Raw genomic sequence first — 21,228 nt, 5'->3', positions numbered from 1 at the left:
TCCCCCCGGCCCCTGTCCACAGTCCAGGCCGGGTCCCCTCCCCCCCTCCTTTTTCTCTCTCTCCCCTCCCAACATTCTCTCTCTCACCCACTCTGTTTCCTCCCTCTGTTTCTCTGCCCTTCTTCCTTCTCAACTATCCTTCCTCCCATTCACTCTCTTTCAATCTCTGTCTTTCTACCCATCTACCTTCCTTCCTTCCTTCCTTCTTTCCTTCCTTCCTAGCTTTCTCCCTTCCTTTCTTTCCAAAATAATACCATAAACCCCACTCTGTCTCCCCCCCTTTTCTCTCTTTCCCCCCTCTCTAACTCTGTCTCTCTCTCTCTACCTCCTCTTCTCCATTCCTCACTTCCACTCGCCCTTCCTTCCTATCTAGGGCCCGTCGTCTACCGCCACGACGGGCTTTCCTTACTAGTTCCTTTATAATCAAGCCTGAAAATTCTACAACCTACAAAGCAGGACAATTTGTCCATATTACAAGGGAGGTGGGAGCTCCCCTCACTGGCAGTCTTCGAGCAGCGGTTGGCAGAACACTTGTCCGCGATGCTTTAGGCTGATCCTGCATTGAGGAGGGCGTTGGACCAGATGGCCTGCAGGGCCCCTCCCAACTTGTATGAGTCCGTTATGAAATCTGTCACTGAGAATCTACCTAGTAAGGTCCATAATAGGCGAAATGTACGGCAACGGAAAGAAATACGTTGAGGTGCGTTGAGTTCTTTTCCCAACCATTTTTGAACCTACCTATCAAACTAACAAATCCCACTTTAAATCTCTCCTATGGCTCAAGTGGTTAAGACGCTGAACTGCAGGCTGTGGAAGGTCGGTCGTTCAGCAGTTCGAGACCCGGGTGCTGCATGACAGAGTGAGCTCCCGTCTCTAGTTCCAGCTCCTGCCAACCTAGCAGTTCGAAAGCAAGAAATTGCAAGTAGATAAATAGGGACCACTTCGGTGGGAAGGTAACAGCGTTCCGTGCACCTTGGTGTTTAGTCATGCCGGACACACGACCACGGAAACGTCTTCGGACAGCGCTGGCTCTTTGGCTTTAAAATGGAGATGAGCACCGCAACACTAGAGTCGGATTCAACTGGCTTTCGAGCAAGGGAACCTTTACCTTTTTTTAATTTGAATTTATCAATATAAATCAGGTCAAAAATTCAAGGATATCTCTGGGATTTCATGTTTGCTAATTTGGAGAAAACCCACGGAGTGTTCGTGAAGTTCTGAGGCTTTAAATCTGAACTTTTATAAGGACTGATTTATAAGGACTGTGTATTAACTCCAGTAGAGTGGGGAGCTTGGAAATGTCTGATTGACAGGGTGGAGCCCTTTGCAAAACTAAAGGTGTCCGTTTGCAAGACGCAGAAGGCTTGCAGAAGCCAACTAGTGGGGGGAAGGGCCGTGTGCATATATAGTAAGTGCTACTTCTGTGTTTGCCAGCACTTCTGCAGAGGGTTATGATGGATTTGTGCTGACCCGCTGCCTGACTCCAAGATGACTTTTGGATCTGATTGTTCTCTCTTGTGAGGAACACTGTGACTTTTGAGTTATTTGTTGATGGCGCCGAGAAGTCTATTTTGTTTTGTTTTGTTTTTTACTATGAACTCTGTTGAGAGTCAAGGCTTTACTGGTCCTAGGATGCTTAGCTCAGAGAAGAAATTGTCAACAGAACAAGAACAGATTTGGACCAAATTTAATCGGCTCTGTTACTCTGTGCAGCTCCTTAAATGTATGTCTATTCCAAATTTTTATTGCAACTCAAAAAAAACCCAAAACCCTCAAAGCCCTCCCAGTTCTCGCTTGCGAGGAAAAACCATTAGGCAGATCTAGGTGGTCAGCTGTGTTGGTCTATGGCAGAAGAACAAATGTGGAGTCCAGTGCCACCTTTAAGGCCAACAAAGGTTTATTCAAGGTATGAGCTTTCATGTGCATGCACACTTTTTCAAAGACTAGGCAGTTCTCCCTTTTCCATCCCTCATGCCTCCTTAGTTCACCACTGCTGCCCTATTTGCTAGAGAGCAAAGACTTCCAGTCCGCCAGTCCGCTTTCCCCTTCCCTCGCCTGTAGAGCGCCCAGCTTGCCAGCCCCTCCGCTCCATCGGGAGCTGCAGCCACCGCCATTCTCAGGATCGTTCTGGTGCAGGGGGCTGAACCAATTGTCCCTAATTGACTAGGCTCTACTGGCCAAACAAATGCAGCTGAATCATCGGCATCCTGTTCCCACTGAGAGGCATCTTTTGTGAGAGGGGATTTAGAGCGTTGCCAGTAAATCCAGCAAGTTTCCTAAGTTGGGGTTTCCAGTGCAGCACCTGGCACCGCTTGCCATCGAGGTGCTCCAGACACTCGTGGATGGCCGCTTTGGCAATGCAGCTGTTGAGGAGGAGGCGCTGGGCATTGGGGCACTTGTGCTCCTGGCGGGCGGGCGGGCGGCCAGCAAGGCATTTGCACTCAGCCAGCTCGTGGCTGCCCAGCTGAGTTCTTCTCCATCATGGGGAGTAGTTTCCCAGCCCCCCACCCCAGCCCCCCAGGTAAGCTTTCAGCGCCTGGCACCCAGCCACGAGGCAAGGGCCCGTCGTCCACCCCAGCAGCCGAGTGGAAAAACCGCGGCTACCCTAACATGAGCATGCCCAAACCTTACCTTCCACTGGCTGGGCGGGCGATGAGGAACCGCGTGCGACTCTCTCTGGCTCTGCAAGGCCAGGCGGCTGCCAGAGTCCAGGCTAAGGATCCGAATCCGATGCGGGCGGCGGCCCACCACACCGGCAGCACCAGAGCAAGTGAGGGGTCTGCTGGGAACTGGGGGTGTGCCCTTAGGAAGCTGCTGGGGCGGGCACCCACACTCCTCCAGCCAGTGGAGAGACGGAGACCTGTCCTGTGCGGCTGCGCTGGAGGCAGCTAGAGGGGGAAATCAATTTGCACAGTGCAAGCCGCACACAAGAGGGAAGGGAACTGATGCTCTAGCCCTCGTCTCTATGGCTTTCGTAGCCATAGAGACTTGGAGAACCTAAATTCTAGAGTGTCACTTTTCCGGCCACCATTTTTTCCCCCCGGGGCCCAATTTTAAGAAAGCAGGGAAGGGGGTTCTAAATTGGGGGTTCCCCCTCCCGCGGCGGGAGCTTGGCAAGCCTATGTAATATTGAATCAATCACTACAGGGAGAAAAACACATGTCGAACAGAATCCTCTTGTGGATTAAAAACTGGTTAATTAACAGGAATCATAGTGAGTACAAATGGGGAGTTTTCACAGTGGCAGGTGGTAAGCTGTGGGGTACCACAGGGCTCAGTTCTAGATCCAGTGTTTTTAAACTTGTTCATTAATGATTTAGAGTTGGAAGTAAGCAGTGAAGTGGCTAAGTTTGCAGATGACACTAAGTTGTTCAGGGTGAGTGAAAACCAGGGAGGACTGTGGGGTGCTCCAAAGGGATCTGTCAAGACTAGGCAAGAGGGCATCATCATGGCAAATGAGGTTCAACATGGGTAAGTGCACACTGAAACCAAAAATCCTAACTATAAATATACGTTGATGGGGTCCAAACTGGTGGTAACTGACCAAGAGAGAGATCTTGGAGTTGTGGTAGATAACTCACTGAAAATGTCAACTCAGTGTGCGACTGCAATAAAAAAAGGCAAATGCTAGGCGGGGAATTATTAGGAAGGGGATTGACAACAAATCAGCCAGTATCATAATCGTAATGAAACCTTGCTCATAACTTTGAACTGCCTGCAAAAAGAGCCATGTAGTATAAATCAATTAAAAGGAACTCAACGTTAGAAGAGGATTACTCTAGGGACAGTAGAATCTTGGCACGGTATTTTAGGGATAGAGGTTATCCTGATGAGATTATTAAAACAGCTTTAGTATGAACTAATAATATGTCTAGGATGGAGATTTTGGCAGATAAAGATCCAACAAGCATAAAACAAATATTAGTTGTGTTTTTGATTATACGCCCCTAGTGGGACAGATCAATAACATAATACATGGGCATTGGCATTTACTTAGTGCTATTCCAGGATGTGGAAAACTACCCTTTGTTGGTTTTCGTAAGACCACTTGTATATGTAATATGCTTACTAGATCTGATATTTTTACTAATAAATCTCAGGTTTCCAATAGTTGTTATGGCCACTTTAAATGTGCCAAATGTTCTACGTGTGCACAGGTGTGGCAAACTAAGATCACTGAGTTTCCCGAACTGGGGTTAAGAGACAATTAATTTTTTTCAGTAATTGTTCTAGTAAATATGCTATTTATTTAATTTTATGTAGATGTAATAAAAATATGTAGTATCAACAAGAAGAGCTGTACGCTCACAGATAGCTGAGCATAAATCCAGAATTCGTCCTTGCAATTTAGAAGCGCCTCTCAGTTTGCATTTTCTAGAAGCTAAACACACATACGATGATTTCAAATATGTTGTTCTTGATAGAATCATTCCTAGACCTGGTTGTAGAGAGGATTTGTGCAAGAGATTATTGCAGAAAGAATCATACTGGATTCATAGACTGAGAACACTTGCCCCGGAGGGTTTGAATAATAACATTGATTTCAGTTGTTTTCTATGATGTTGTGAGTTCCTTCAGGATTAGTTCATTCTTCCAACATGAGTGTGGATGGTTTGTGTTAGTTATAAAAACAAAATACAGGTGGGTGTTGTCGAGGCATTCTCCAACTATAGCAATTGGAACCGTTGCAGTTTATGCCAGCTGAAACACGATCACACTTACCTCCGATCTGCGGAGCCCATCGCTGTATGCCCGTTCACACACAGTGGGCGTCGGCGGTTTGTTTGTTTTTTAAACTCAGTTTGCGCATGCGCATAGGCAGCCATCCACAGAATGGCGATCTTCACGCATGCGCAAAACACCCCATCCCGAAAAGCATGCCCTGAAGAGAGGATGTACCTTTAAAGTTTAAAGACCAAACTGGCCTCCCTGAGGTCCCAGACTCCTCTAACACCTTAAACTAAGGACCTTTTTCTTTTTTAAAAAAACAAACGCCTGGGCGAAGCTTCGCCCAAGCGCATATCGCCGACTTTAAAAAAATGGCGGGTGAAAATCGGAAGCTTCGGGCTTCCAAATGGAAGTGGCTCTACAATGGTGGAGAGCGATCAGACGGGGGTGTAAAGCGATTACAATGTTGCACTCAGGATACCACCACTTGGGGACCTAGTGGCAGAATACAACGGTTTAAAGCTCTTTGCAACGGTTAGGGACGGAAGGCAGATGTTCGCCGTGTGAACGCCGGTAAGTACACTGATTCCAACCGGCACCTATACCATTGCAAATGCCCCGTCTGAATGCACCCTATGTGAAATGCTTTCAACGCATTAAAGCACAGTACAAATGACAACATTACAGAGCTACCTTAAAATTAAAAGCACACTGAATTTGGCGAATTTCCTTCTTTTTTTCTGCACTTGCAAATTCATTCGTGTCCTACAAAGCATGGAGGACGTGCTTCTTAAATTCCATGTCATGTGCCATAAACACGCTCTGCAGGCTCATGTAATCCTGTTGACCCATAAATTAACTTCCATGCACTCACACTTTTCCTACAACACTCTCTCTCTCTCTCTCTCTGCAATCATCTTCCTCTGTAGGACAGACCAGTAGTGTGTTATTCTTTAATAAGATACATGTCATGAATTTTTAACTCTTAGGCTTGGATCAGACACTGCACAAAAACCAAGGTTTAATTAAACAAACTACCGTTATTGTGACTGTCTGCGGCAAATCACTCCAGAAACTATAGTTATTTAGGGTCTGTTAATCTGGGATCTGCAGCTGATTTACTAACCACAATTAGTGTTAGATGGCTTATTGCAGGGGTGTCGAACTCATTTGTTATGAGGGCCGGATCTGACATAAATGAGACCTTGTTGGGTCGGGCCATGTGTGTCATAAAATGTAATGCCAGGTAGCAGATATAAACTTTATAAAGGACACAAACACAATGAAAGATTTTTTAAACTTTAAATAAAACATGCTTAAAACACTAGCACTCTTGCAATATTTTGTCTATTTAACAGTCTCTGATAACTGACACCTCTTTCTCTGAATTATTGCAGCAGCAGAACTGGAAAATGAAGCAGGAAACAGCCAGGGCCTTGAGGGCCAGATTGCAGCCCTCCGAGGGCCTGATCTGGCCTCCGGGCCACATGTTTGACACCCCTGACTTATTGAATAAAATAGTAGTACACTTCTATCAATGTTAGAGGGAGAAGCACTATTAGGCCACCGATTACACTGCCCTTTCACAGCTGCCATTTACTCTCCAACATATCTGCCAAAAAGCATATTGATAAAACAAGAACCTTCTGTTTCAATGTAGGTGTCTCTGTGTACATCCAGTGTCTGCTTCTTACAATCATTAATCTGCTTTCCGCCCTTTTTTACTAACGTTGCCAGAAGCACACCTCTGTAATTTTATTTATTTAACTTATCTGAGATTAGCCCTCAACACTAGGAATGTTTCCTAATGGTAAAAATAGTGCAATTGTTTAACACTAGCGGGGCCATGGTGGCTTAAAGGTTAAGACGCTGAGCTGCAGATCGGAAGGTCTGTAGTTCAGCAGTTCAGCAGTTCGAGACCCTAGTGCAGCGTGATGGAGTGAGCTCCCATCTCTGGCCCCAGCTCCTGCCAACATAAAAGTTTGAAAGCAAAAATTGCAAGTAGATAAATATGTACTGCTTCGGTGGGAAGGTAACAGCATTCTATGCACCTCGGCATTTAGTCATGCTGGCCACATGACCACAGAGAAGTCTTTGGACAGGGCTGGCTGGCCTATTATGTGGTCTATTATGCTAATGAGCTCCTGCTGGGCGTGGCCAACTTGGGAGCCAGCCGGAACTCCGTTCCTGTGCGTTCCTGCCCAAAAATAGCCCTGAGTACCGCCCCCTAAAGTCGGATACGACTGGCTTTCAAGCAAGGGAAACCTTTACCTTTAACACTGGCAGTTTCATCATGTTTTTTTTAAAAAATGTGACCACTATAAGTAGTTCTGTAATTAACAACTAGGACAGGAAGGACTGAAACTATTTGCCCCTGTTCCATAAATGCCTACTGTGCATCTTCAAAATTGTTTGACCGAAATTGGACAATGACCATCAGGGCCATCCAATCAGGAGCCCACCATGCACTCCACTGTGGGAGCAAAGTCAATTCACCAGGCGACCATGTTTCTGTCAAAGTTCACAGCGTGTCTGCACATATGCCCCTATTGCTTTAACGTCAATAATCTTCCCCAAAGAAAAGTACATTTCTAAGCACTGTCATGATGGGGAATTTAGCATCACCCAGACTTGAAACGGGGCTCTTTTCAATCTCTATAACTTCCTTTGTGTGAGCTTGCCCATCCCATAGTTGCACGCTTCTCTCTTTTTTTTCTTACAGTGCTGATGTAAATTTTTTTTTTAAAAAAACAATTTATTAGGATATATTAAAAAGTTAAACATATGTCAATACTTAATTCATCATATATCCTTTTCTCCTCAATTCCCTCCCCCCTTTTCGGCTTCCCACAGTGCTCCAACCTCCTGCTCCATTCTTATATTCACTTCATTCCTCCCTTTTTCCTAATACATCTCTAGGTAACTTATCTTTCAACTGTTATTCAAATACATTTATCTATTTTCTACTTCTTATAACTTTCAGTAGTTATCAAAGCAAATCAAATTGTCTTTTACATCCCAGTGTTTTTCTAAATACTCTTTAAAGTCTTTCCAGTCTGCAAAAAATTCTTCTGCTTCCAAGTTGTTAAGTTTCCTTGTCATTTTGTCCATTTCCACCATAAAAAGTAGGTTTTTTAATCCATTCCCCAATCTCAGGGACAGTTCTGATGTAAATTGTGAGCAAATTCTTAAACTTGCTGTCTTTCTAGGTTATCTCCCCCCACTCACATCCAGCTCAGCAAGTCACAGATCTTCACAGATCAAAAGGAGACAGTACGTTCCTGGTTCTGAATGAATCAAACAATCTAGTACTTAAGAAGATAATTCAGGAGCTTTTGTTTGCTTGGAAAGGCCCTGAGTATTGGTTTTAAAAAAAGAATTGTTGGAGCTGATTAAAAAAAGAGAGAGAGAGATGGAAAGAAACACTTTATCAATGGCTGGAAGAGAACGAAAAGACCTCATGCCAAGGGCTTGCTTGATAGCCTGGGCAATTTACTGTGAAGTGCCGCTTGTACAAGGCCTGCCACAGAGCCATTGGCTTGAAAGGTTAATGACTGCAGCAATCACAGTTTCATTTTGCAGCAAAAGGCAGTGACAGGAAGCCAGTTACGAAACGGAGCTCTCCCACTGGGGCAGCAGCTGGGCAGGGATCCATCAGCCGCCACACGGGGAAGGTTGGGAAGCAGAAAAACGCCGAGAGCTTTTCAGGCTTCAGGAGTTGAGGTCCCCATTAAAAGCTATTTTCCAATTACAATGTACGATACTCCCCCCCCCCCAGCCCAAATCTCCCAAATTACTCAGCTAGAATGTTCTGCAGCTTTAGTATATCTCCTGTCAATAGCTATTTATTAATTGGCTAACTTGCCTCTTGCTCTTTTCTTTTCGTTATCCCACCCACCTACCCCAGCTTAGTCCCTGCTTTGTAAATTGTAACTATACGTGGGAATATTTGTAATGAAGAAGTGGGAAGTTGCAGTACTCTGTTAAGTTAAAAATATTTAAATAAAACGATCCCAGCTAGAGTAGCAGGGGGGTAAACGAGGAAAATAAGAAATTAATAACAAAAATTGAGAAAAAATGTCTATAAATAAAATAAAAATGTTAAAATAAAGGAAGACAAAAAGTTTTTAAAAATGTAGAACTATTGTACTACATAATCTTTAGTATTGACTGTTGAGAGAGCAAGGTTGATAAGGAGGGACGGTCGGTTTCATATTCATAGATATTATAGATCTAAAATGTGTATTAATGGATGTATGTAATCACTATCTGAGAGGGTGAATAAGAGAAGAAGGGGGGAAAAGAGAACAACGAGAATTGTGGGTACTGTTGCTGTTGAGTATTGTCTATTTGTTGTATAAGGTGTTAATGGGATGAAATGATTGATGTTGAATATTATTGATATGTGCATTATTGTGAAAATCCAATAAAAATATTTATTAAAAAAAGTAAATTGTAACTATACTACACAAATCATAAGAACATAAGAACATCAGAGAAGCCGATGTTGGATCAGGCCAGTGGCCCATCACACACACACACGCACTGATGGCCAAAAATACCAGGTGCCATCAGGAGGTCCAGCAGTGGGGCCAGGACACTAGAAGCCCCCCCACTTGTGCCCCCCCAAGCACCAAGAAGACAGAGCATCACTTGCCCCAGCCAGAGAGTTCCTATATACCTTGTGGCTAATAGCCACCAATGGACCTCTGCTCCATATGCTTATCTAATTCCCTCTTGAAGCTGTCCATGCTTGTAGCCACCAACACCTCCTGTGGCAGTGAATTCCATGTGTTAATCACTCTTTGGGTGAAGAAGGACTTCCTTTTATCTGTTCTTAATTGCAACATGCTGGCTCATCCACCACATATAACTTGAGTTCGTATTAACGTAAGAGCCCTGCTGGATCAGACTAATAGTCCATCTAGCCAAGCATCATGTTTCACACGGTGGCCAACCAGTTCCTCTGGATGGCCAACAACAAGGCAGGGAGGCTGAGGCCTTCCCCTATGTTGCCTCCTGCCTGGGGGATTCATAGGTTTAGATTTAACAAGAAGCCAGGACCTGTGATACTCGCAGAGGGGGGGGGGGAGAAGGAGCCCGACGTGGAGGAGAAGGAGGAACCAGCCACAAGTGAGCCTTCCCCCCCCCGCACTGATGGCGAGGCCCAGGCCCACCAATCCTTCTTCCCCCAACCCCCCCAGCACCAATGGCGAGGCCCGCGTGGCTCCCAGCCGCCGGGCCTGCCAAGCCTTCTCCCGCTCCCTGTAGTGCATTCAAAGCTGCCTTGAATGCATGACATCTAACTGAACTGTAACGTTAAGCTTCATCCTGGGCTAGGATCGAAATCCATCCAATAGTATTGCTAGCCCAGGAAGTAACCAGCCAATCACTTCAAGCAAGCTCCCTGAGCGGGAACTAATATGATTGGACCTTATCTCTGCAACCTCATAGGTTGATATTTGTACAGTGGGTGTGGCTACATTAGCCGGGAATGTTTAAAAGCAGGACAGCTGCAATGTGAAGGCTGTTCTGGCTATCAGCTGTTGATCCGTTGTGTTCGAAGAATAAAGTTGTGTTCTTGCTGAATCACTCTCCGACTGCTTTGTTAAGCGAGCGACTTAACACTCCCCCCCCCCGGCTCCGGGGGCGAGGCCTGAGCGGCTCCAAGCCACCGGGCCCACTGAGCCTCCCCCCCAACAGCCAGAGTGTTCTCTGTGCAGGGAAAGCTTTAACTTTTGGGGGGATTTAAATATCCCCCGTATTTTTTTTCAACTTTTTAGATTTATCTGCACACCTGGGGACTGCTCCAAGTGTGCAGGAAAATCTCTCTGCCCCTCAAGTGCCCCTGATGTGCAGATTTAGATATCCACACGGAGGGAGCAACTTGGCTATTAGATATATAGATGCCTCTGAATGTGGAAGTTCCCCTCAGTCACCATGGCCAGTAGGCCACTGATAGACTTATCCTCTGTGAATTCAACTCATCCCCTTTTCAAACTGTTTATTCCTCTGGCCATCATGACATCCTCTGGCAGTGAATTCCAGATTATTTTAATCACTCGCTATGTAAAGTAGTAAGAAAGCTACATGTGCACAGCTCATTTTGCAGCAAAGAGCAGTGATATTAGAAAGCAACTCAAAGCCCAGGAACAGAGGAACCCATACATGTGCTTACTTATTTCTTGTATGGTTCTCTCCAAGGCAGTTTTCGGCAGTTTTCGGCTTTTCTTAAAAACCGAGATCAACACAAACAATACTCTGCAACATTAAGACCTCACAAAATAGCAGTGTCAAAGAACTACAAACCCAGAGCTTAACCGTTTAATTATTTTTTAAAAGCCTTCAGTGCATACCGGCAAAAACGAAAGAAAATGTCCAGTCCAAAACCGTCTAAGAGTAACAAGTGGCCCAAATAAAACCATCCGATAAGCAACTTACAAATGCTTGTGCAAATAAAACAATTGGATTGGTGCTGAATTAGTCTGGTGCTAGTTAGAGGACTGGGGGAAAGGAATTCCACAAATGGGGTTCGACCACAGAGAAGGCCTCATCTTTACTGGTCAACCATCTTAACTCTGATGAGGGAACACATTCAACAAAGGTTTCAGATCTTTGGCATTCTCATACAGTATTCCGTAATGGAAACAGGAGGCCCTTTACAATAATACACCATAATCAATGTTCCCTCTAAGCTGTGGAGTCTTGTGAGCAGAAATTCTACTTTGTGAGCCATTGGCATTAAAGTTGTGAGCAAGCAATTTGGCTACTGCATAAATCAGTTTACTCTGGAGCCATCCCTTCCTGAACCGAGACAAAAATCTGTGAGCCGGAAGCTAAAGAACTGTGAGCTAGCTCACACTAACTCAGCTTAGAGGGAACACTGACCATAACGGACATTTAAAAAAAAAGTTTGTCCATCATCTTTAGCCAGACAGATTAGAAAACACCGGGGTTGAACTGACCCCACCCAGGAATCAATGACAGATTTAGTTGATTAATCTGAATGTACCATGAATTATGACCATGGAGTGTAAGAGAGACAATTAGTTCTGCACAATTTTCAAGTTCTACCTTTGATACATGTAATTCCAGAGGGGTAGCTGCCATGTTAGTCAGTTGCAGCCCCCTCTGTGGAACCTTAGACCCATGGCACTTATTCTAGGAGAAGCTTTTGTGATTCACAGCTCACTGACATCTTGCTATTGTGCGACGCTGTTTAATTTTAAAGCTACCAGGGGTCCCTAGAACAGATTAACTTCTTGAGTGGCTTCATCTGAATGGAGGGGATCAAGTGAAAGGAAAAAAATAGGAGAACATATTAGGGTATACATACATACATACATACATGCATGCATGCATGCATGCATACATACATACATACATACATACATACATGAAAAGAAGAAGAGGAGGAGGAGGAGATTGGATTTATACCCCACCCTACACTTGGAGTCTCAGAGTGTCTTACAAACTCCTTTCCCTTCCCCTTCCCCTCCCCACAACACACACCCTGTGAGGTGGGTGGGGCTGAGAGAGCTCTGAGAGAAACTGCTTTTTTTCAAGGATGCCCAAGGTCATCCAGCAGGTGCAAGTTGGAGGAGTGGGGAATCAAACCTGGTTCTCCCAGATTAGAGTCCGCGCACTTAACCACTACACCAAACTGGCTAATAGCCACTGATGGACCTCTGCGCCACATGTTTATCTAATTCCCTCTTGAAGCCATCCATGCTTGTAGCCGCCACCACCTCCTGTGGCAGTGAATTCCATGTGTTACACTCTTTGGGAGAAGAAGGACTTCCTTTTATCTGTTCTAACCCGACTGCGCAGCAATTTCATGGAGTGCTCACGAGTTCTTGTATTGTGAGAAAGGGAGAAAAGTACCTCTTTCTCAACCTGCTCTATCCCAGGCATAAACTTATAAACCTCAATCATGTCGCCCCTCAGCCATTGTTTCTCCAAGCTAAAGAGCCCCAAGCGTTTCAGCCTTTCTTCATAGGGAAAGTGCTCCAACCCTTTTATCATTCTAGTTGCCCTTTTCTGCACTTTCCCCAATGATATATTATCCTTTTTGAGGTGTGGTGACCAGAGCTGTACACAGTAATGCGGGTTGCAGACACAGGCACAAGTACTGAGGTGTATGGGGAGGGGATACCAAATAAGTAGGCAGCCAATCATCCACAAGGGGAATCGAAAAGAAAATACAGCTGAGACACCCCCCCGAGAAGGGGGTGAGAGCAGATCCAAGTGCACCTGCAAGATTCCAGCAAGTACACCTAAGAGAAAAGTACAATTTGGCTTCAATCACAGGGTCAAAGGCCTGAGTTCTAAAACAAAAGGGTCTTCCTTTCCAGGCTCAGAGGCCAGGAAGAGGGCTCATAGATTAACTGATGGGGAGAAGGAAGGAGTTCCCAGATACTGGGGATATTTCCAAATAAGGAAAGAGAGGAGAGGTCTGTTGGAAGCGGACTTATGGCCACTGTGATGTATTCAATAGCTGCCATTGTAATACATGACTGTATGTGAAACACCTAATTGAAGTTCCATGTCAAGCTTCATCCTGGGCTACGATCCTAATCCCTCCAATCCTATTGGTAGCCCAGGAAGAGCCAACCAATCACGTGCCATCAAGCTCCTTGAGCGGGAACGTCTGTGATTGGACTTTATGTATACAATCTTATTGGTTGGTATTGTATAGTAGGGCATGGCTACATTAGCCGAGAGAGTTTAAAAGTGGAACAGCTTCAATGTAAAAGCTGTTCTGGCTATCAGAGTTGATCCGTGTTGGAGTTGTGTTACGAGTTGTTGAATAAAGCTGAATCGTTGCTGAATCACTCTCCAACTACTTTGTTAAGTGAGGGACTTAACAGCCATGTTTGTGTTTTTTTCACTATGGCTTTTTAAAGTAAAGGAAAGCCCAGATGAAGAAGAAGAAGAAGAGATTGGATTCATACCCCGCCCTTCACTACCCAAAGGAGTCTCAGAGCAGCTTACAAACTCCTTTCCCTTCCCCTCCGCACAACAGACACCCTGTGAGGTTGGAAGGGCTGAGAGAGCTCTTGACAGAAACTGTTCTTTTTCCAGAACAGCTCTGAGAGAACTGTGACTGGCCCAAGGTCATCCAGCCAGGTGCAAGTGGAGGAGTGGGGAATCAAACCCGGTTCTCCCAGATTAGAGTCCGCGCACTTAACCACTACACCAAACCGGCTTGGAATGGCACTGTGGGGAGAGGAAGGGTTTGTGCCTCCCCACCGGCCAAGCAGCAAAGGAGAAGAAGTTATTTCCTCATTTCTTCTGCTGCTTTTGAGCAGCAAAACATCTTGTGTGTGTGTGTGTATGAGGCAGGCACCTTCCTCCCCACACGGCAACATTCCAAGCCCTTTGGCCTGTCCTTTATTTTTTTAAAAGCCATTCCTTTCAGCTGCAGTCTGGCTGCAGGGAACCCAACTCTTTTTTTTTAAAAAAAAGAAACCACATGATTGTGTACTTTGGCCCTTAGAAAGCTTACTGTGCTGGGACTGGCAAGAGGAAATCCAACAGTCCTAACGAGATTACGCTGAACTAGCAGCCTCTCAGAGTGGGAAACAGCGATGCAGGCTTCAGTTCTGCGTAAGGCTGGAGGCCAGATAATGTTCCCTGGAAGGCCAGATAATGAAACTGAAGCTCAAGTACTTTGGCCACCCAATGAGAAGGGAGCACTCACTGGAGAAGACCCTGATGCTGGGAAAGACTGAAGGTCAAAGAAGACGGGGACGGCAAAGGATGAGATGGTTAGACAGTGTCATAGATGCAACGAACATGAAATTGAGCAAACTTCAGAGGATGGTGGAAGACAGGAAGGCCTGGCGTGATCTGGTCCATGGGGTCGTGAAGAGTCGGACTCGACTGTGCGACTGAACAACAACAACAATTCTTGAAAAAAACTGTCGAGAGCAGGGGTCATTTCCTGCAGGAGCATACAGGAGCAGAGCTCCGGCAGTAAAGAGCCCAGGGGGCGGGCACATGCAACAAGCCCCACCCCCTGCTCCCAGCAGCCCTCAGTCAGAGCAAGAAGCAGCCAGGTACGTTGCAGAGCTCCCCCCAGTCCAAAACAGTCCAGTGGCCCCTCTAAGACCAAGTTTTATTCAGGTAAAGCTCTCCCTCCTCTGCAAGGACAGATCTGCACGTCCCCCATCCCCCCGATAGCTAGCAATCCAAAACAGTCCAGTGGCGCCTGAGCGATGGGTGTTGCCTTCTGACACACTTCCGGTGATGTCAGAGGGTGTGGCATATGCAAATAAGTTATGCTAATACTTTATGCTAATGAGCTCCTGCACCTCTTTTTCTACGAAATGGTCGAGAGGCTCTGGTTAACAGTCAGAGGCCTCAGGTAAAGGGAGAGATTTGCTTCTCTCTGAAGATGTCTCCAGTGAGCATGATAAGACCAGGCTGAACTAGCAGCCTCTCAGAGTGGGAAACAGCGGGGGCATCTTGGGGCTAGGCCCCCTGACTTACTGGCAAGGCCCCACGACTTCCCATCCAGCCCAGGGCCCCCAAGCAGCGGCAGGTGCAGGGAAGGAGCCGGGTATTCCTTTAATTCGATCAGCCAGCGCCCCCTAAGGAATTTAAATGACCCCTGAGTTTAAAAAATCCTGGCTACGGGCCTCGATAGAATCATAGAATGTTAGAGTTGGAAGGGATCTTTCAGGTCATCTAGTCCAACCCCCTGCACTCTGCAGGAGCACAGCCAAAAGACCAAGGTGGGTGGTGCCCGACCCTGCCTTTCTGAGCTTCGTATGGTTGAAGCCTCAAATTCATGTTCAGATCCTAGGGTTGTCAGGTCCCCTCTGGCCACCAGCAAGGGATGGGGGGGGACATGGGGTTGGCCAGATCCAGGTTGTGAAGCTCCTAGGAAATTGAGCATGGCACTTGGGGAGGACAGAAACCTCAACAGAGGTGCAGTGCCACAGAGTCCACCCTCCAAAGCATCCATTTTCTCCAGGGGGACTGATCTCTGTAGTCTGGAGATGAGCTGTAATTCCAGGGGATCCCCAGGTCCCACCTGGAGGCTGGCATCCCTATCAGGTCCTCCTGGGACTGGCAGAGATTAGCTGGTCTTGGCCATCATAAGTTGCAGGGGAAGAGAAATGCCAACAAGATGGAAACCTTCATGGTAGCAAATCCCGGTAGAACAGTAATAATAGTCAAGAGGGGGGGAAATAGAGCCGCTAATGAGAAAGAGGGGAGGAGATACTTCACACTGTGAAGTATTAGATGTTAATTTATCCTCCAAGCATTTAATTTCACTACCTAACACAAAGCATTGTATCTTGCAATAGCCAAGGACGCCAATAATCCAGTAAAAAAGGGTGTGATCCAGTCCATGCTAAGAGCCAGTTTGGTGTAGTGGTTAGGAGAGCGGACTCTAATCTGGGAGAACTGGGTTCGATTCTGCACTCCTCCACATGCAGCTGCTGGGTGACCTCGGGCAAGCCACAGTTCCCTCAGAGCTGTTCCCTCAAGAGCAGTTCTCTCAGAGCTCTCTCAGCCCCACCTATCTCACAGAGTCTCTGTTGTGGGGAGGGAAAGGGAAAGGAGATTGTAAGCCGCTCTGAGATGGTTTCTGCATTGCATTGGTCAAGCGGTGAAGCCTTTCATTCTTCCCCCCCTTCGCCCCCCCACAAAGTAGTGTTGCCATTGTACTTTACAGAATGATGTGGAGATAGGGCTGCCAAGTCCCTCTGGGGGGCGGATTTCCCCCCGCTTTGGAGGCCCGATTTCCGCCGCAGCAGAATCGGGCCCCGGGGGGAACTCTGCCCCCCGAAGCTGCGTCCCCCCCCGACGATCTGGGCCACGCCCCCAACGTGCCCTACATCCTGTGTGACTTCCGGTGATGTTCTGGCGGCGCACACGCGCAAAGCGCACGCGCACCCGCAGCCAGCTCCCGGACCCAGCGAACACTCCCCCGCCGGTGAGTAATTAAGATTTGGCAACCCTATGTGGAGACAAGCGGCACAGAGAAGGCAGGCTGTGCACTGGACAAGCTCTCCTCTTGGCCCTGCCCACCCACCTTCTCTGCGATTTAAAGTCCCATGTTTCTGGGAGGTGAGAGGGGGAGACTGGGAGAGAAGGGGGGAGTGAGAGGTCAGGGAGCAGACAGGAATTGAGGGTGCAGGTGTGAGGGCCAGGGGCAGGGCAGATGTGAGGGTAAGGTGGAGGGGCGATGCTGTGGTTTCTCACCCACATTCTGTGGGACTCTGAATCCCTGCCAAGTAACTTGGAAGAGATCCACAAAGCCCCCATGCACTGCTGAGATTTCATCTCACGATGGCCACCCGCTCCTTCCTTGCCACTGGCACCCCTCTCTTGGGGGGGGGGGGGGATACAGTGTTGGTTTACAGGTGAGATCATTGTTGTCAGTCATGAACATCAGGATGATGCTATGTTGAAACATGCTTGTTATAGGTCCTGGTCACACGGAGGATTTGCTCCGTGAAAGGGATGGATTGAGGGCGCATCAAATGGGTGTGATCATACCACAACATCTGGGAAGCATAGCGCACCCATCTCCAACCCGTACTGTCGGCCCGAAGAAGCGGATTTAAAAGGCACTGGGGGAAATGTAGTAGCTTCCGGTAAATGCGCGGCATGGGAAGGTGTCTGATCGGAGACGCACCGGTAGCCTGTGGCATCCAGCAGCCATCCGTGACCCGCACATGCGCACTAACGCAGCACTGCTGTGTTGCCTCGCTGGGACTACGCTGTTGCCTCCCTGGTGTGATCGGCTGCCGACAGCCTGAGGACAGAGCTGTGGGGGACCGTAAGATCACGCTCCCGCGCTTCTTTTAGCTCTACCTCTAAAATGCCTCCCTCCCAGTGCGGATTTTCCCGCTCGTGTGACCAGGGCCATAGACCATTTTTTAAATTTAAAATCTGCAATGCGGAAAAGGGAGAGCAGACAGCTGAGTGTGAGCGACAGCAGACCACAAAGTCCTGTACTTTGCCACAGTGGTGGGGGAAAGGAAATGGGTGGAGAAGGGGCGGGGAGTGGGGGGCCGTTTCTGTGCTCATGGTAAATTGTCTGCACTGGAGAATTTATCAGCTTGAAAGCTGAGTGACTGATACATTTGTGGGGGAAAACAAGTTTCGGAAGACCCAGAAGAATGGCAAAGTGAACGCGGGATGTACGAAAAATAAATGCCGAATCGTCAACAAGAGCCGAATGCGGAAGGAAGTGCAGAAGGCAATTTAAAAGGGGGGATACATTTGAGGAGAAGGCGGAGGAAATGACGGGTGCGGAAACAGCCTATGTGTGGTGCATTTTTCCAGAGGTTTTGTCATTTGCTCTTCTCACTCCTCCTGTAGTGTTGCGAAACAGGCCTGATATGAAGTGTAAGGAGCAAATATTTCTGAACATTGTAGACGTCAAGTTAATTTGTACTCGGAGCCTTCATCATATTGTGGCAAAGATATAATAGCGACAGGTCTCACTTCCTAACTGAACAAAGAACCGCGTTGGCACTTAAATCGATCCCGTTCCTGCCTAGTCTTCACAGTCATCCCTGTTACAGAAAAGTCATCCTAAGATCACTTTTAAGCTGTCATTTTCAATAACCAGGTGTTTGGTGATGTCACCTCCACATTCCAAAAATCAAAAGATACAGAGCCAGGCTAAGACTGGCTGACAGACCCAGGGATGGATCATCCTGGCATTTAAAAAAAAAAAAAAAAGCTAATTGCAGGCTCCGGGCACACAGGCCGGATAGCGTGGGGGGGGGGGGAGGCGTGGCTAATTGCCCCGGCGCAGTTTGATGCGCGATTACGCTATCAGACACGCCGGCGGCACACCACGGGTCCTTCCCTCGGCGCCGGCGAGTAAACGAGGGACCGAAGGGGAATGCCATGTGCCGGCGCAATCCCACCACAGGCGTCTGGAGGCAGCCCGTGGCAAACATTTACTAGTACCTTGGAGGTACTAGTTTTTTAAGGCGCATTGTCGGCGGTAAGCCATGGGTGCGCTCCACTTCCCAGATGTTGGGGTGTGATCGTGCCCGGATAATCCGCCCACCATCCGTGCCTCTCCTGCGGCAACTTTGCCGTGTGACCGGGGCCGGAATCATGCAAAACTCCCATTTTAATCAGCAACATGGGGGCATGGAAAGGGGGCTGAATCCACCACTCCATGACTTAACCTATCAAAAACGACCCTCCCCCAAATGCTATTATTCCTGGAAGGGGGAAAAGATAAATACAGGCCCATAGCAAGGATTTTTAAATTCAGGAGGCCTTTAAGTAAGTCAGGGGGCACCCCACACACACACACCCCAGGGAGCGCCACAAATAAAATAAAAAATTGGAAGTTGGGGGTCCTGGGCTGGATGGGACTTCTATTGCCTGGAGATCAGTTGTAATAGCAGGAGATCTTATCTCGCCAGCCTTTTAGAGTCCTTTGAGGGGTGAACAAACATGTGGACAAGGGTGTACCAGTAGATGCTGTTTACCTAGATGACTGAGGGGTGACTTGACAGAGGTTTACAAAATTATGCATGGGATAGAGAAAGAAGACCTTTTCTCCCTTTCTCACAGTACACGACCTTGTGGCACTCAATGAAATTAATGAGCAGTAGGCTTAGAACAGATAAAAGGAAGAAGAAGAAGAAAAAGAAGAAGAAGAAGAAGAGGAGGAGGAGGAGGAGATTGGATTTATACCCCGCCCTTCACTTGGAGTCTCAGAGCGGCTTACAAACTCCTTTCTCTTCCCCTCCCCACAACAGACACCCTGTGAGGTGGGTGGGGCTGAGAGAACTCTGACACAAACTGCTCTTTCAGGAACAGCTATGCCAGAACTTGTGACTGACCCAAGGTCACATCAGCAGGTGCGAGTGGAGGAGTAGGGAATCAAACCCGGTTCTCCCAGATTAGAGTCTGCACACTTAACCACTACACCAACCTGGCTTCTTGACAAGGAAGGACTTCTTCACCCAAAGAGTAATTAACATGTGGAATTCACTGACACAGGAAATGGTGGTGGCTACAAGCATCGACAACCTCAAGAAGGGATGGGATAAACATATGGAGCTATTAGCCACAAGGTATAGAGGGAACACTTTGTCTGGGGCAAGTGATGCCCTATATTCTTGGGGGGAAACAGTGGAAGGGCTTCTGGATTTCTGGCCCCACTGGTGGACCTCCTGATTGCACCTTGGTTTTGGCCACTATGTGATATGCAGTGTTGGACTGGATGGGCCACTGACCTGATCCAACATGGCTTCTCTTAAGTTCTTTATGAAAGATCCAGGCCCTACCTGGAGGCTGGCAACCCTAAGCCCAGCTCATCAGCACATACCCTCTCTGTCAATTCTGTCTCCATTTTTCTTCTCTAGGAGACATCTCTGTCTGGCTTGCTTCTGCCAGAGCAGTTCCTCATCTCCTTTCCTAGATCTTTCAGCTTAGGGCTTTGGCATCTGGCCTTCTTGACAAGAGGCGCCACACACACACCCCCTCACTGCCCTTCCTCCATCCCTTGTCACATGATGACATTCAGCCAATCTCTGCTAAAAGTGACCATCATTACCATCAGGGCTTTTTTCATAGAAAAAGCCCAGCAGGAACGCATTAGCATAATAGGCCACACCCAACAGCAGAAACTCAGCGTATTAGGCCACACCCCTGACAGCACAGCTCATTAGCATATTAGGCCACACCCCGTGCATTCCCTTGGCTTGCCCGGGCGCCCTGCAGCTGCGTGGAGGCCGGGAAAGGCCCCCTTTGAAGGGAAGGCTTGCCTTGGCTTGCCTGGGGGCCCCGTGGCTGCGGGGTGCCCAGGCAAGCTGGCCCTTGGACAGGCCGGGGAAACATTTAAATGCCTCCCTGATCCTTCCAGGGCCCCCCCCTGGTCTGCCCGCCTCGGAGTCACCAGGGTGTCGCTCTCCAGGCCTTCCCCGTGTAGCCACGCACCCGGAGGTTTTGGCTGTAGTGGGCATGGCCAACTCTGAAGCCAGCTGCAACTCCGTTCCTGTGCGTCCCTGCCCAAAAATAGCCCTGATTACCATTATCACAAAATTTCCTTAACATGTTACAGTCTTAATTAGAGATTCCAATCACTTTGTAGGCAATGCTCCCTCTAAACTGTGGAGTCTTGTGAGCAAAAATTCTACTTCATGAGCTACTGGCATTAGAGTTGTGAGCGAGCGATTTGGCTACTGCATACATTAGTTTGCTCCGGAGCTGTCCTTTCTGAGCTAAGACAACAATGTGTGAGTCGGAGGCAGAAAAACTAAGAGCTAGCTCACAGTAACTCAGCTTAGAGGAAACACTGCTTGTAGCTACTTTGTGACATGACGAGAATCAGGCCGGTTCCCGGCTTTCTGTGAGCTTGTTGCCACAAACTCACTGCTAAGTAAAAGAAAAAAAGACCACTCACATTTTTGAAACCTCTATATAAGATCTGCAGCTCCTTCTTTGTGAATTTGCTCTGGGCTTCCAGCAGTTCAAGGGCTTCGGGCCGATGCCGGACGGTAGCCAGTTCAATTTCATCTTCTACGCTGTCTATGGGACCAAATGGAAAGAAATGTCAGCAGG

General features: G+C 47.5%; 1 protein-coding gene across 4 annotated transcripts in view; it reads right to left on the bottom strand.

Moving 5' to 3' along the window:
* The window catches only part of KCNIP4 (Kv channel interacting protein 4), a 181,116-nt gene that overhangs the window by 48,044 nt on the left and 111,844 nt on the right, over positions 1–21,228 (bottom strand). For all 4 annotated transcript variants that reach the window (XM_015426101.1, XM_015426103.1, XM_015426102.1 and 1 more), the window contains one exon: positions 21,071–21,195. In XM_015426101.1, the coding sequence (XP_015281587.1) occupies positions 21,071–21,195 (125 nt within the window). The remainder of the gene's footprint in view (positions 1–21,070; positions 21,196–21,228) is intronic.

The sequence above is a fragment of the Gekko japonicus genome, unplaced genomic scaffold (assembly GCF_001447785.1).
Source record: "Gekko japonicus isolate JY-2015 unplaced genomic scaffold, Gekko_japonicus_V1.1 scaffold120, whole genome shotgun sequence".
NCBI lineage: Eukaryota > Metazoa > Chordata > Lepidosauria > Squamata > Gekkonidae > Gekko > Gekko japonicus.
Note: the sequence above shows the minus strand (reverse complement) of the source record. Positions and strands in the feature narration are given on the sequence as shown.